A 15,623-nucleotide genomic window follows, 5' to 3' on the forward strand; every position below is an offset into this window, starting at 1 on the left:
GGTAAAAAGTGAGTTTTTGATGTGGAGTTCGAAAAGCTAATGGGATGAGCAGATGACAGCTGTCAATATAGAAATGGGGGTTAAGAGAAAGATAAGGGTTGGTGGAAGTCAAGATTTAAGTCATGCATATAGAAGTAATTTTAGTGCAAGTGGATTAGATTACACTCAGTGTATCAAGAGAAGGAGGTAAAGCGAAAAACCTGGACATACCTAGATAGAGTGAGGGAGGGGAGGAGAAAGAAGAGACAAAGATCATTCTAATATACAACTTTGTAGTTTACTTTTTTAACATTTTATATTATAATTATCTGTACTTGTGTCTTATCCCCCTACTAAACCGTAAGCACTATGAAAGGGACAACGTCTTTTCTAAACCAATTATTTAAATCTCCCCCTAGAACCTGGTAAAATGTTTGTACCTGCACACAGCAGGTGCAAAATAAAATTGTCGAATGAAAGAATTAATGAATAGATGGAGAAAGTTTGGAGAACTAGTGTCATGGAAGCCAAATGAGGAAGCAGTTGGTGAATAGTGTCAAATGTTGCAAAATGTCCAAAGATTATAGAAAAGGACTTGATAATGAGAATATTAGTGGCCTTTAAGAAAACAGTGTTGGACATAGAAAGCAGGCTGCTTATAGAAAGTGATGAGGTGGTGAAACCTTCAAACATAGTCTAACTCCTTCTTACTTTGATTTTTGGTGCCCAGTAATTTAAGAGTATCTGCCTTGAAAGATGAAGCAAGGGGAAAAAGCAAAAACTCAAACAATTAAATTATGCTTCTAGTTTACATGCTAATGATTTTAGAGATCAAAGCTAATGGAAGAATACAATTTGGGGAGTAATCTGTGGATTTCTTTCATTCACAGCTTGTGAATGTGCCTACTTTTTCAATGCTCATCTTTATCTCTTGCACAAGTCTCTCTTCTCCATTTCAGTAAAAGATGGCTATAACTGAAAGGGAGCTAGTAAAAACTAAAGACAATAGGACATTGTTTGAAAAGCTAGGATGTTATCAATTGTTGCACTTGGAGCAGAAAGATATGCCTACTAAGGAAAGGGAAAGTATAAAGATACTCAATTTTTAAAATCAAATTCTGCCTACATATAATGAATGCAGACTGCAAACCTTGAAGATTTATCACATCCTCACTGTTAGAGAACAGCTGTGTGCATTACTAGAAACTGCTCTCATTTCACACCACCTATCCCCTTGCATCAGATTTTGGGTATGTGTCGGCTGGGAAGACCCGGGAATTCTTCTGGCAGCACAACATAGAGTCTGCATGTAGGACACGTCCCCTGTTGTTTCAGCCATGGTTTAATGCACTATAGATGAAAAAGAAAACAAGTCAATCAGTGAGAGAGAAATACCTACTACGCCAAAAAAAGCTGTCGCCATTTATACTAGTGTCTCCCAAGTCTTACTTGACAAATTTCCAAGACAGTTGCTCCTTCCCATCCCCTTCTTTACTGCCATTAGTCCCACCCCACTCTGTAGCGAAGCCCCTTCTCCTCTTGGTGACAATTCCTCATGGAAAGAGAATGTAGCTGGCACCAGTAACCCTATTTTCCCTGCTTAGGAAAATGTTTTCACAGTCACCATGTTTCTATTTCTCCTGCCTTTAACTCCCAAGGGGATCTTAAGGCCACAACATGCCATGGCTCTCAAATCCAGTTTCCATTTCTTTTTACTGCTCTACTGGGGACAGCTAGGTGGTGTAGTCAGATAAGAGTACTAGGCCTGGAATCTGGAAGATCTGACTTCAAATCTAGCCTCAGATACTTGCTAGCTTTGTGACCCAGGGGAAGTTACTTAACCTCTGGTTTGCCTATTTCCTCATCCGCAAATTGGGGATACAAGTAACAATATCTACCTTTCAGGAGTGTTGTGAGGATCAAATAAAATATTTGAGAAGTGCTCAGCACAGTGCCTGGTACATAGCAGATTTTATATAAATGTTAGCTATCATCATCATCATCATCATCCACCTATCCATATTCATCACTTGGAAAACCCCTTACATATACACCATCAAGACATAGGCACAAATAACTAATACAGGCCTCCCCCATGCATTGTCCAAAGATGCCTTGTATACTTGTATTAAAGGAAAGAACTCAATACCTATTAACAAAAAGGGCTAATGTTTTAATTTAAAATCCCCTTCATGATGGATATGCTTCAGGACTGGTGTCTTACTGACAACTGTGATAGGACAGGCAAATGGCTGAGAATCTTGCTTTCAGACTTCCTGGACATGAACCGGCTACTTGTCAAGTCATCTCAATGACTTGCTGGCTATCCATCTTATCTTTGTTAACAAGGCAGAGAGAAGTAATGAATCATATGTCAGAGAGGAGAGAGGAGGGGAATGGGAGGGACAAAATGGAAAATAGAGGATCCATCCCTAAAAGGTAAACTGAATGAATGACCTATATTTTATCCACTAAGACAACGGCAACTAGTACACTAAGTTTGCATGAAAACTTATTTCCTAGTTTTTAGTCTCTTTTAAAAATTCAAGTGGGGAAGAAGAAATATCATTCTCAGTGATCTTTCAGGATTAGGCATGCTATGTATCTCTCTTTATAGCAGTGCAGAGATGCAAAATGTAATTCCAGTTTGTATCGTATATCTTTGAAATAGTTTTCTATGGCTAGGGCTTGAATGAGCTGGCTATTGTTCACTTCCCTGAGAAACCTTCCTCATATAAGATTATCTTTTCCCGTGTCAAATTACATCTCTGCAACAGAAAGCCCAGATTACAAATTGTATATCGATAATACTTGTACAGCAGCAGAGCCAAGAGTTAGATTAATCTATATAAATGCCAAGAATCCACAAAAGGCCTGCCTGCCTCACATTATTCTAACATCAAACACTCAGGTTCTGAACATCTTAAAAGGAAAATACAAGAAGCCTAGGCACCATGCTTAGCTGCTTCTTGTGCTGTGTAGTCATAGCAGACTATCATTAAGCTAGGGATGTGATCCTCTGGATAAAGGATGACAGAGAATATTTACAGCACACCAGTATGAGGGCCCTGTACACTAGAGTGCTGCTTCAACACACTTGCAGAGGCCTACCTACTGGGATTCTTACTCCTGGAGTCTTCCCCATCACAGTCTTGGTTTCTCTTTAGGAAGAAGCATATGGAAATATGAACAGAATGGTTAACAGCTAGGGCCTGAGAATAAGGAATAGGATGCTATCATCAGAAAGGTTCTGAGTAACACCACCTGGCACAGTACCATGTAGCCAACAGCTATCAGAGGCATACTAATGGATAACAAGGAACAACCAAAAGGAGAAGCATGGTGATACAAAGCATGTAAGCAAATCAAAGGACCTGCCTCTGACACCACCTAGCTGTGTACTAGTGAGCAGGCCAGCTATCCTCTCTGAGGCCTAGTTTTCTCATATGTGTATGTTTGTCCTTCCTTGCCAAAGAAGACCATGCCATCAGAGAAATGATGACATGACTTACACTTGACTTTGTTTTGAGTGAGGGAGGGCTGTGCAGGCCACTAGCCTCACTTCTCCTCCAGAACCATCTGAATCCAGTGACCAGATATTCATCAGGATGACTGGAGATAAGGATGAGGCAATTGGGGTTAAGTGACCTTCCCAAGGTCACACAGCTAGTGTGTCAAGTGTCTGAGGTGAGATTTGAACTCAGGTCCTCCTGACTCCTGCACTGGTGCTCTATCCACCGCACCACCTAGCTGCCTCCTTTCTTATCTGTAACATGGAGACAACTGCAGCCCATCAACCACATGGCTGTTGTGGGGATCAAATGAGATAATGTACGTAAAGGATTCTGCAAAGCTTACATCTCTACATAAATGTCTGCCACTATTATACTTATCTTTATCTATAAGATGATTAAGGAGAGCTGAAGGCAAGTCTCTAACCACTCATATTTTAGAAGCCAAGTAAAGTCTGGCTTCCTGTAGAATTGAGTCCAGGGAGCAGTACTTGCCAGAGAGAGCCCAAGGTGATTTAACTAGTCTTGTCCAGCGCTTAACGAAAATGATGTGAGGAAATGGTGCTGAACAGGGAATAGTCTCCTGCAAAAGCCTTTCCCAACCCTGCTGAGGGGATGTATAAAGGACAAGAGGATGATGTGAGTCACTGCTGTGCTCCAAATGAGCATGTGGCTGTGTCTACCTGTGAAGGGACATGTAATCTTACTAAGAATCACACCATTTCAGAGTTGGAAAGGACCTCAAAGGTTATCTAACACCCCTTCTTAAAGTAAGAATCCTCCTTAATTCATACCTGACATGATTTTCCTGAATCCCCTTAAAGATTTCCAGTGCATGAGAACTCACTACCTCCAGAAGCACTGCATTTCATTTTTGGCCAATTCTAATTTTCAAAAGCTTTTTTTATTTTTAAACATGTCTTACTGATAAATCCTCCCTCTTTTACATTACTGTCACAATTGCTTTCCTTGTAGCAACTTAAAATTTGTCTCAGTACTTCTAAGTAAGTATTTATTTAAGTCATCCTTATGGAAGGGATAGTTGAAGCCAAGGACATGGATGAGATTACAAAGAGATGGTGTAGAGGGAGAAGAGACAAGGATCAAAGACAACCTTGAGCGATACTGTGGCAGGTGAAATCTGAAATAACTGAGGGGCTTCCAAGCATATTGATTTATTAAGCAATACATGCCAATTGAGTAACACATTGAAACCAGGCCTCCTCAGCTTAGCACTGGGCCCCAAATACAGAAGGAGACATTCTATTAAGCAGTTAAAGAAAATGAGTAACAGGATATAATACAGGATACAAGATTAAGTAATCTGATTTATAATTGGAGGAAAAATTAAGGGCTTTCCAATTTGGGAGGGGGATAAGTGAGTTTCGAGAACTGAGAGGGGACAGTGCAAGCAGGTGGACTTTTCCACATGTGATACAGGATGTCACTTAATTCCTACAATTAGCAAGCAGGTGGAATTTACAGGAAAATGAAATTTAGGTCTCAAAATGGAATTTTGAGTTTTACAAAATGGTGTCAGCTTGGTTCACACAATCCCCACAATTCTCACTTTTAAGAAGGAAGAACACAAAGAGCAAGTGAAAGAGCCAGAGAAGGAGCTGTCAGAGGGTCGAGGGAAGCACAAGAGAGCAGTGTCATAGAAGGCAAAGGGTAAGAGAGTGTCAAGGACAGGGTAGGCAGTAGTAACAAATGGTGCAGGAAGGCCAACAAAAATGACTTGTAAACAAAAAGGATAAGCCTCAAAAAGAGAGAATCCCTGATTTACACCTTAATTTTAGAGTTTTGGGCCACTGGAAGAACTGTACTCACTGATCAGTTCAAGAGATCTCTCATAATACCTCTGCTGAAATCTAGATGTCGTGGAGGACAGAAATAAGAACTGAACCTATGATTTCACTGCTGAAGGGAACCCTAACAAAGAAATTTCCTCTACCAACATGACATGCCCAGGGTCATCCAGCCAGTAAACATCAGAAGTATATTTGACCTCAGATCTTTCTTGTTTTGAGGCCTATTCTCTACACACACACACACACACACACACACACACACACTCTCTCTCTCTCTCTCTCTCTCACATATCTGGAGAGCTCTCTCTCTATATATACATATATACACACATACACACACACTCGCACACACATGCACATACACACATATACACTACACATACATGTGTAGTGTATATATATGTAGTATGTGTATGTGTGTATATATGTATATATAGAGAGAGCTTTCTGGGTATATATAAAAGTGTATATATGTATGTGTGTATGCAGTGTGTACAAACACACATAAAATATATACTTCTCTCTGTGTGTATCTGGTTTTTATTTTTTTGAGATTTCTTTACAGTACACTGCAAACCAGAGAGCAGATGGCAGCCTACCAAATACTGATCTAGACAACTGGAGAACTTAAATAACTTACCTGAGTATGAAATTTATGAGCACAAGCCAGCACAGAAAGGTTTTCTGGAGTGAGGTTGTCATGGCAGATCACACAAGGCTCTTCCTCATCACCCTATGTATGTGAAATACAAATAAGCACATTTTATCTTTGTTGAGCTATACCACTCTGACCAACCAGAATGAATGGCTCTAGATGCTAAGCCCTTCTGTCTTTTCTGTGGACCTTCCTCCATTATGTCCTTCCTATTTCTCATAAATGTTCAACTTCTTTTCTGTTGATCCTTTCCACTGGCCTAGAAACAAACTTAGATGTCCTCTATATAAAAATATCTTGTCCTGACCCTGCTACCCTCTTAGTTTCATTCTCTTCTCTTTCAAAGAAAAACTTTTAGAAATAATATTCTACATTCATTATCTTAACTTGCTCTCCATCTGCTATCTCCCCAACCCCTTAATCTAGTTTCCAGCTCTAACAAGATCAAGAATATCCTTCTTATGAACAAAATCAATGGCCATTTTTTAGTACTCATTCGTCTTATCTCTTGAATTGAATACTGCTGACCATTTCCTCTTTGCTATGCTTTTTTTCCTTAATTTTCATGGCATTTTACTATCAAGCTTCTCCTCTGACCACCCCTTTGCTGGCTCCTTCACTGGCTCTTTATTTTCTGATGAACTTGCCCACTGATGAACTCCCCCAAGACTCTGTCATTGGACCTCATATCTTCTCTCCCTAAATTCTTCTTCTCAGATTCTATGTCCATCATCCTTCCTTTAATGATCATTTCTATAAGGACAACTTCCAAATCTTAACCTCTGTTCCCAACCTTTACTTCATAAATCAATCAACAGCTATTTATTAATCATATACTGTGTCAGACACTGTCCCATATTTATAATTGCTTGCTGAATTTCTCCACCCGGATGGCTCACCAATACCTCAAAATCACATACGTTAAGTTTATTTCAATGTTTTCCCTCTCTGCTAACATCTATTTTTTAGATACCAACATCCTCACATCCCCCATAGCTGGAATAATCTTTGGCTCATTCATATGCCTCTCAAAATAACTGAGGCCCACATAGGTGCAATTCAGTTGGGTGCCAAATGTCAATCTTCCTCTGAGGTTTATCCTTCCTCTATATACTACTCATTCTATTCCCTACTGCTACTACTCTAGTTCAGGCTCTCAATACCTCTTATTTGACAAATATAACAGCCTCAAGAACACTCTATCTGTCTTTTCACATTGATGCCTCTGTAATCTTCCTTCTCCACTTCTCTGACTACATCACTCCTCTATTTTAAAAAAAATACCTGCTACCCACTATGGGGCCTGGCATGATTTGACTCTAGCTCACTTTTTTGGTTTTCTCTCACACTAGTCTATATTATGACATAACTGAACTTGCCATCATCCCTCTTCCTCATGTTGCCATCTCTTACTTCTAAGCCTTTGCTTCTACCACCCTCCTCTCTCTCCCTCACCCCCTATCTCCCTGGATGCCATGCTTTAAGTGGATTCTCTTTCCAGTGAAATCCCTCCCTTCCTTCAAATCTCAAATCAGATTCTGCCTCCCCTATTAAGGCTTTGCTTCTCCCCCAGCTAAAAGTGATCCATTGCACTTCACATTTCACATGGTACTTTATATGAATGTCTTCTTGGCATTCATGGTACCCCACCTTGTTTTATATGTATTTCTATATAATCTTTAACCCTGCCTTTAGACTACAAGCCCCTTGAATTGAGGTGCAGTCTTATTTCATCTTTGTATTCCCAGGGCCCAGAACAGAGTTGGTACTTTAATCAAAGTTTGTGGAATCAAACTATGTTACCAAATTTTTGGTCCCTTCCCATGCCACAGGGACCTGTGGGTTGAGGGGTCTCCAGGCAGAGCGTGGGGGTTGGTCAATGCTGGGTTTAGGCTGAGGATGGCTAGGAGGAATGGAATCAGTGCTCTGCACGCCTTGTACTTGGTTCTGAAAATGAAAATATCATGATGAATATTCTGTGCTTAAGGCCCTAAAACAAGCCTGTGCAACATATGGCTCACAGGCCACTCGCATTCTGCCAAAGAGGCATGTTGTGTAGGCCTGCCCAAGGGTATTAGGACTCTTAATCACTCCTTAATAAAGGGCCAGTGAGACCTATTAGCTCTGTCTGAGAACAGCCTTGGGGCCTGAGGATGACCTGAGCTGTAGTCTACATTTTACATGGGCAGCCAGAAATTCTTTCTTGGGTTGCAAGCAGGAGAGCAGGCCATGACCCTCAGGCCAAATGTCGTGCAGGCTTGCCCTAAAACATTTAGAACTTCTGGGGTTGAGTAAAGTGATCTAATAGTATGCAGAAGGTTAAGAGAGGAAGTCTTTTCATTTTGATTCATAGATTCCTGATAAATCTGGCCTCAACATAGGGTGATTTTTGCCTCTTTAAAAACAACTTCCAAAGGATAATAAAGAAAGCAGGAGAAAAAAAATGGAAATTGTTTCTATATGTCCTATACAAAACAAGTCTTCCCAGAAAATCAGCAATTTTCTTTTCCTTTAAAATAATGCAAATTTAATTAAAGGTGAGCTGGTTTGATTTTTACCAGGCCCAGTTGCCTGGATTTCTCCAAAAGGATCAGTGGATCAAGAGTAATGGTAATTGCTCATTTTTTTAAACCATTAATGAATGGTCCAAAATTTCTTGAACAAATGGTTGCTTTGCTGAGTTTTTAAAGTTGAGGTGATTAAATCAGTCAATATTCTTGGAGGCTGCACAGGGTCATGGCAAGGAGTTTCTTACCTGGGATCTTTTAGGTTCAATCATTAGGGAAACTCTACGAACTATTTCATCAAATGTTAGCCCAATCAAGGATCTACCATTGGCATCCTTCAGTTTTCGTAAAAGGTCTGTGAGCTCCTTTCTGAAAGAGATCAAATATAACAAGTTCCTGGAACTCTCATCATCCCATAAGCATGTGCACTCTGATCTCTCTATGAAAACATCTTACAGGCTTCACATCCAGTGTCCCTGTTCTAAAAATTGATTGATTACCATGGAACTCCATGTAGAAACACTTGGTACTCAGCCCTTACATGTCTCAAGGCCCCCACAGCTTAGGCTGTGCTAATATGTCAAGTATTTCTTCCCCAACCAAAGATACTTTAATGTTAAGTCACAGAAAGGATGGTGAAAGGGCACTGCGTAAAATCAATCTGCCATTCACTTATTTATGTGATAAATTTATGATTCTCAACTTGTTTCTCCCTAGGAACTGACATTTTCCTCCTTAATCCTGCTGTTATAGGGTCCTCTGGCTCCTCTGCAAACACAAAGAGTTTTCATCAGAAATATTGAAATGCTCAAAAAGAACTAAGGAACCTGATCAAATTAAATCATTAATTGTAAAGTGCCTAGCACAGTGTCTAACACATAAGCACTACATAGATGTAAGGTGGTGATGGTGGTAGTAATAATCTTGCTTTCTCACATTTTTCAATATCATGTGACCCAAAGCCTGGTCCCATCTTAGCATCCATATAATGGATTACAATGTAAATATCATGGAAAGCAGCTATAGAATGGGACTAACACTAGATTTGAGAGTCTTGAACTTGGGTTCAAATCCTGGTTCTACCAATTATTAGCCTGGTGTAAGCTTGGGCAAGATGTTTAACATTTCTGAGTCTCATTTTTCTCCTACACAAACTACAAGGGTTGAGTTACATTACTTTTAAGGTTACTATCAACTCTAAAATGTTTATAAAACAAATTTTCTTTTGCTATTACTGCAATTAGAATTCTTTATCAGGCCCTAGTGCTTTATTTTCACCATCAATTTTATTGTTGTGAATTTATTAGATCTTAATTTAAGCCTGAAACATGGTACAATGTATATTGTGTTTTACAGATATATAAAATACAGGACTTCATTCATATGAAGAGATTTTCAATGATCAGAATTGTTTACATTTGCAGAGAAGTGGTATTAGAAGATACTTCCAAGTGGAGAAGCTAAAAGGCCTATCACCACTGTCACAGCTAGGAAAAGTCCAATTGGGACCACCACATTTCCGAACACAGAAACTAATGCCACTAAATAACATTAAAAAGCAGCAACCTTAAACCTAAGAAAAAGAAGTTCTTGTCTGTATAACAGTCATGACATTTCAAGATAATTGTTACAGTTGGATGCCTGTAAAGACTGTATAAGTTTAGGTTCATAGGATCAAAGAATTAGAGGTAAAAGGAACTTTACTAGTCATCACAGACAAAATGGTTAAGTGATTTGATCAGTTTCACACAGCTAAAAAGTAGCAGGGGCAAGATTTGAACTGAGGGCTTCCAAACTCCAAGTCCAGGGCCCTATTCCCTATAACTTGATGACTCTCAAAATAACTGAAGCCCAGAAGGTGAAGTAACTTCTCCAGAGCCACACAGCTAATAAATACAAGATCTCGTGCTAGGATTTAGAGCTATGAGGGATCTTAGAGACCATCAAGTCCAACCCCCTTATTTTAAAGATAAGGAAACTGAGGCTGAGAGAGGTTCAATTTCTTGCTCAGGGTCACACAGGTAGTATCTGAGGTAGGATTTACACTCAAACCATCCTGCCTCCAGCACTCTCTCTCCACTCTACCAGGATGTCTCATTGGTTAGATGTATACTCCACAGCTGGTCATTTCAAGAGGGGCAGAGCTAACCTAGAATCAAGGTTTAGGATTAACACCCTAAGAAGCAAGAAATGAAATGGAAATTCCCAGTTGTGATCATGATACTACTGGACATTTCTATGGTGCTGCAGAGCTTTCAGATTCTTACAGCAGCCCCAGGAATCAAGCAGAAGATACAGATTTTACCCTCCTCTTTTAACAGATCAAAATCCTGAATTTTACAGCAGTGACTCACTGAAGTCACTAGCTTCTTAGTGACACAAGCCAGTCCAGAGTCCAGGTTTCTCCCACTAGCCCATGCTACTTCTCTTCTACCAATTCCTTCTCCGAATATTTCCTTTGTCCTCTGGTAGAAACAGTTAGGAGGCTTAGTGGAAAGTGCTGGGTCTGGAGGCAGGAAGACCTGAGTTCAAATGTGGCCTGAGACACTTACTAGCTGTGTGACCCTGGACAAGTTACTTAACCTGTTTGTCTATGTTTCCTTGACTGTATGAGGAAAATAATGACAACTACTTCCCAAGGTTATTGTGATGATTAAATAATATTTGTAAAGCTCTTAGCACAATGCCTGACACATACTAGACATTTAATTAATGTTTTTTTCCTTGCTTCCTTCTGAGAACCTGATAAAGCAACGGCCAAATTTCTGTAATAACAAAATACACCTATTTCAAAATACATCACCAAAGTAAACCTAGCTTCAGTAGTAACCCGTATAACTTGTGCCTACCATTAAAGCAATACTACCTGCTATATTCTGGAAAGGCAGTTTTTAGCTTATCCATAATCCTCTCCCAGCTGATCTTGATGCGCTCATTTCCCATGACTGCCTCAGAAATTCCAGTTTCCAACACTGGTGCTTGTAAAGGTTGGGCCATACCTGTCACCTGAAAGGGTGATAATGTCATTGTCATAGGAAATCTTTTAATTCAACACAACAAACATTGCATAGATGCTCAAATATCTACATATGGGTAAGACTCTAGGCTAAAGGCTGGGAGATCAAAGACAAAAATAGTTCCCACCTTAAAAAAAAATCTTACATTCTATTAGGGGTGGAGGGTAAGAGAACCACCAAAGAGAGAAGGTGCCACATGGACTGATATATGAAAAAAGTAATGGCCTCTAGGGTGTGAAGGCACACATGAGAGAGCCTGTGCAAAAGTGAGGGGATGGGAGATTGGGACATTGAGTTGGGAGAACAGAAAACAGTGAGAAGTCAACTTAATATCAGAAAACATTTCCTAACAATTAGAGCCATTTAAAAATAGAATTGGATTCCTCAAATGGTAAAGAGTTGCCCACCCCTGGAGGATTTCAATCACAGGGCAGAGCTGGAGGACCTGTAAGGAAGTACTTTGCAATGAATTTCTGTCCAGAACTAGGAGAGGTTGGACTAGAACAGGAGTTCTTTACCTGGGGTCTATGAATAGATTTAAGAGGATCTATGAACTTGGAAGGGAAAAAATTACACTTTTGTTTCAATATAACTGGTTTTCTTTTTAACCCTATGTAATTTACTGTATTACATTTAAAAACATTATTTTGAAAAGGGGTCTACAAGCTTTACTAGACCACCAAAGGGGTCTACAACACAAGAAAAGGTTAAGAACTCTTGGACCCGCTGATTTCTGAGATCCCTTCACATTCTGTGATTCTGTGATTGAATTTTTCAACTATCTTTTGGAATCGTGTGGGGCCATTTGGTGAAAATAACAAATGTTTTCTGTGCTCTGGTGCAACCCTTATCTCTACTCCTCCATCTTCCAGTATCAGGGAGATTGAAACAGAAGAGGAAACAAAATACAAGACCTACAAAGACCACTATAGCAACCACTCTCAAGGATTTCCCCAAAGCCCACCCTTGGCTATAAAAAAGAAAATGTTCTCTATGATATACCTCTTAAATAAATAATTTTATTTACCAAAGGTGGTCTAGCCTGGCTAGTAGTAGAACCAACTCCAGAGTATGATGAAGCAAGCTGAGGAGAATTGGGAATAGCTCTCAAGGAATTTTCCTTCATGATATGCTTTCCCAAGAAATGCTGCATCTGTAATGAGAGAGAGAGTGAGTGCATGCATGTGTGTGAGTGGGTGAGTGCAGGGGAGGGGTTAAAATGGGCTATGTAGAGAATATTTGGGGCTGAATCATGTATAATACTGGAAATATAATCTAAGTGCTTGAGTGCATAAGTAACATAAAAAGGCAGGGAGATTCAACTCAATAAGTGGTTAAATATCTACCTTGCATTAAAAGTAGGCACTGTGCCAAGGGTTTCAGAGTATCAAGACATCTGTAAAAGCTGTGTGTGTGTATGTGCTGGGAACTGGACTAAACAATTTCTAAGATCCCCTCAGCTCCAATATTCTTTCTATGAAAAGGAAACCCTGACTGAATTATCATGTGTCCATGCTGAGTGCAAATATTGACATTTTGTCATTTTATCTTAATTCCACTAAGCATTCATAGAATCACAGAATTTTAGAGCTGGAAGAGACCTTAGAGATAGTCTAGTCCAACTCCTTCCTTTCACAGCCGAATGCCAGAACTATGAGAAGGCACCCATTTCTCTCCTGTATATTAGCATGAAGTCACAAACATGTGCTAGGATTCCCCGGTACATGTTGACCTTTCACAGTTGGAATGGGAGAGGAGTGAAAGGCAGAGCACTTTGAATGCAGAAGAAGGCTTGCTGGTTTCACTGATCTTCTGGGAGGATACACAGGAGGTTTTGAGATTGGCCATACTATAGAGGACAAAGAAGAAGCCTAAAAAAGGAAGTAGAACAAACGCTATGGCTTTTGGGATGTTTTGAGTCTAGGGAGCTGTCACACAAGAAATTTCAGCATTACATGAAGCTGGACTAGAATACTAAGGAACTGTTATCCTTAAAGGGCCCCTGAATATTGGACAGATAATGTACGGGGGGGAAAAATACAATGAGATTAGGCAACCCTTAGAGAAGACATTTAAATATAACTGGGCTAGAATTCCTCCTATAAAGACTTCAGGTGCATTGCAGTCTGCAATCTGAGCATTATTCATTATTCCTCAATTTTTAGCAAAAACAAAATGAACCTTTATAATTTATAAACAATAAAAATGTGGGGGCAGGGGAAGGGAGGTAGACTTATGGTTTTAGTGTAGGGAACTCACTTTGTGGAACCTCCCTCCACCAACACAGATTAATGTAGGATCTTAAAGACTGCCTACAAGACTGGGAAGTGAAGCATCTTAGCCCCAGTCACACAGTCAGGGGCAGGAATAAAGTCTGGTCTCTTGGATTCCAAAGCCATAATAGCAATCATTCTTTATATTTGCACAGTACTTGGTAGTTTACAAAGGATTTTCCACATAAATTAATTCATATTACCTTTACAATAGCCCTGTAAATTAGGTACAGCTGGTATAATTTTCATTATTTTACAGAAGAGAGACCAAGTGCCTTGCCTTTGTAGTTTACATAGCAAATTTGTAACAGGACCAGAACTTGAACCCAAATCTTCCAACTCCAAGCTCCTTGCTCCTTCTACTATACCTTTCACCTATCCCAGCACTGGCACTGATCTTTGCTGCAGAGCAAAGCAGTTAATTAGCAAGAACATTCTAGAGCCTCAAAGGAAGCAAAGTGTCCCCCTCAGACAACTGGTCAAAAAAAGATACATTAAGGGTTCTATTACTGCACTTTGCTTTGCTCAGCTGTTTTAGTTTTTTTTCTTATTCTCTCTGGTTTGGTTTGGTTTGACTTTGTTTTTACAACAGTTTGACTAGTTGGAAAGTTTTCTTGAAGTGGCTGCAGTAAAAAGTTTATCTGCATAATTGTGAAATGATCACTAGCCTCAGGCCCTTGGAATCATGCTGGCCTGGTATCAAGAAACTCTAGGAGTTATTTTAAACCAGGGAGACTCTGAAATCAGACTGAATTAGATCCAAAGGTGTCTCCTTTTGGCCACCTTGAAACTAAACAGAATAGGATGCTGAAATACCTCAGTATCCTTTGGGCTACAAGTAACCAGTTAGTCCACTCCAATGCTCAGCATCTGGTTGTCTTCTGGGACCCTGAGGCCACTTTAACAGTGTCATGGGAGAAGGTTCAGACAGTACCTAGGGGCAGAAGGCTTAAGTACCTCAGTAGTTTTGGGACATATCTCACTTCAAGTACAGAATTCTTGTTGAATTTTGCACAGTCATATCAGAGTGGCTATAATATTCAAATCCTGAGTAACATTGATGGGCTCACAACGTATATACATAAGAAGATCTGAGTTCATTACAATTCTAAATAAGACAGAGGGTTTGTATCAGACTCTTTCTTGGGGTTCTTTTCAATTCCAGATTCCGTAATTTCAGCATAGATTTCAGCATATCTCTGTCTTGAAGTCTGCTTCCAGGTAAGTCACTCTAATGCTGTAGTCTCCCTATCTAAACGAATGGAGAAAATACTTGCAGGGTTCTCCTAGAGGGAGAATGGACAAGCCCCACAAATACTTCTCTTCAGCACTCATATTCCTAGCCTGTCCATGTGCCTGCATATCTAAATACATGTCTCACTCCTGGACCACTAATTCATTGTTGGTGGAGTTGTAAATTGATCCAACCATTCTAGAGAGCAATTTGGAACTGTACCCAATGAGTTATAAAAATGTGCATACCCTTTGACCCAGCAATACCACTTCCAGCGCTATATCCCAAAGAGATCATAAAAATGGGAAAAGGGCCTACATACATGTACAAAAATATTTATAGCAACTCTTTATGGTGGCCAAAAACTGAAAATTGAGGAGATTCCCATCAGTTGGGGAATGGCTGAACAAGTTGTGGTATATGAATGCACTGGAACACTATCGTGCTATAAGAAATGACGAACAGGCGGTTTCAGAAAAATCTGCAAAGACTTATATGAAACTAATGCTGAGTGAGGGGAGCAGAACCACTGTACAATGTAAACAGCCACAGTGTGCAATGAGTAACTTTGACAGACTTTTCAAACAGATTTACATAGGTCTTCTCAGCAATGCAAGGATGATGGAAAATGCCAT

The 15,623-nt window shown here is 39.8% G+C and overlaps 1 protein-coding gene across 4 annotated transcripts in view; it reads right to left on the reverse strand.

Moving 5' to 3' along the window:
- Positions 1–695: 695 nt before the first annotated feature.
- Positions 696–15,623, reverse strand: part of DZIP3 (DAZ interacting zinc finger protein 3) — a 114,936-nt gene continuing 100,008 nt past the window's right edge. For 3 of the 4 annotated variants that reach the window (XM_072614054.1, XM_072614052.1, XM_072614055.1), the window contains 6 exons: positions 12,509–12,634; positions 11,331–11,470; positions 8,713–8,833; positions 7,761–7,904; positions 5,943–6,035; positions 696–1,329 (listed from right to left, as the gene is read on the reverse strand). In XM_072614054.1, coding sequence (XP_072470155.1) covers positions 1,219–1,329; positions 5,943–6,035; positions 7,761–7,904; positions 8,713–8,833; positions 11,331–11,470; positions 12,509–12,634 — 735 coding nt within the window. In that variant the 3' untranslated portion in view covers positions 696–1,218. The remainder of the gene's footprint in view (positions 1,330–5,942; positions 6,036–7,760; positions 7,905–8,712; positions 8,834–11,330; positions 11,471–12,508; positions 12,635–15,623) is intronic. The other variant, XM_072614053.1, reaches the window with a different exon arrangement.

This window comes from Notamacropus eugenii, chromosome 5 (genome assembly GCF_028372415.1).
Source record: "Notamacropus eugenii isolate mMacEug1 chromosome 5, mMacEug1.pri_v2, whole genome shotgun sequence".
NCBI lineage: Eukaryota > Metazoa > Chordata > Mammalia > Diprotodontia > Macropodidae > Notamacropus > Notamacropus eugenii.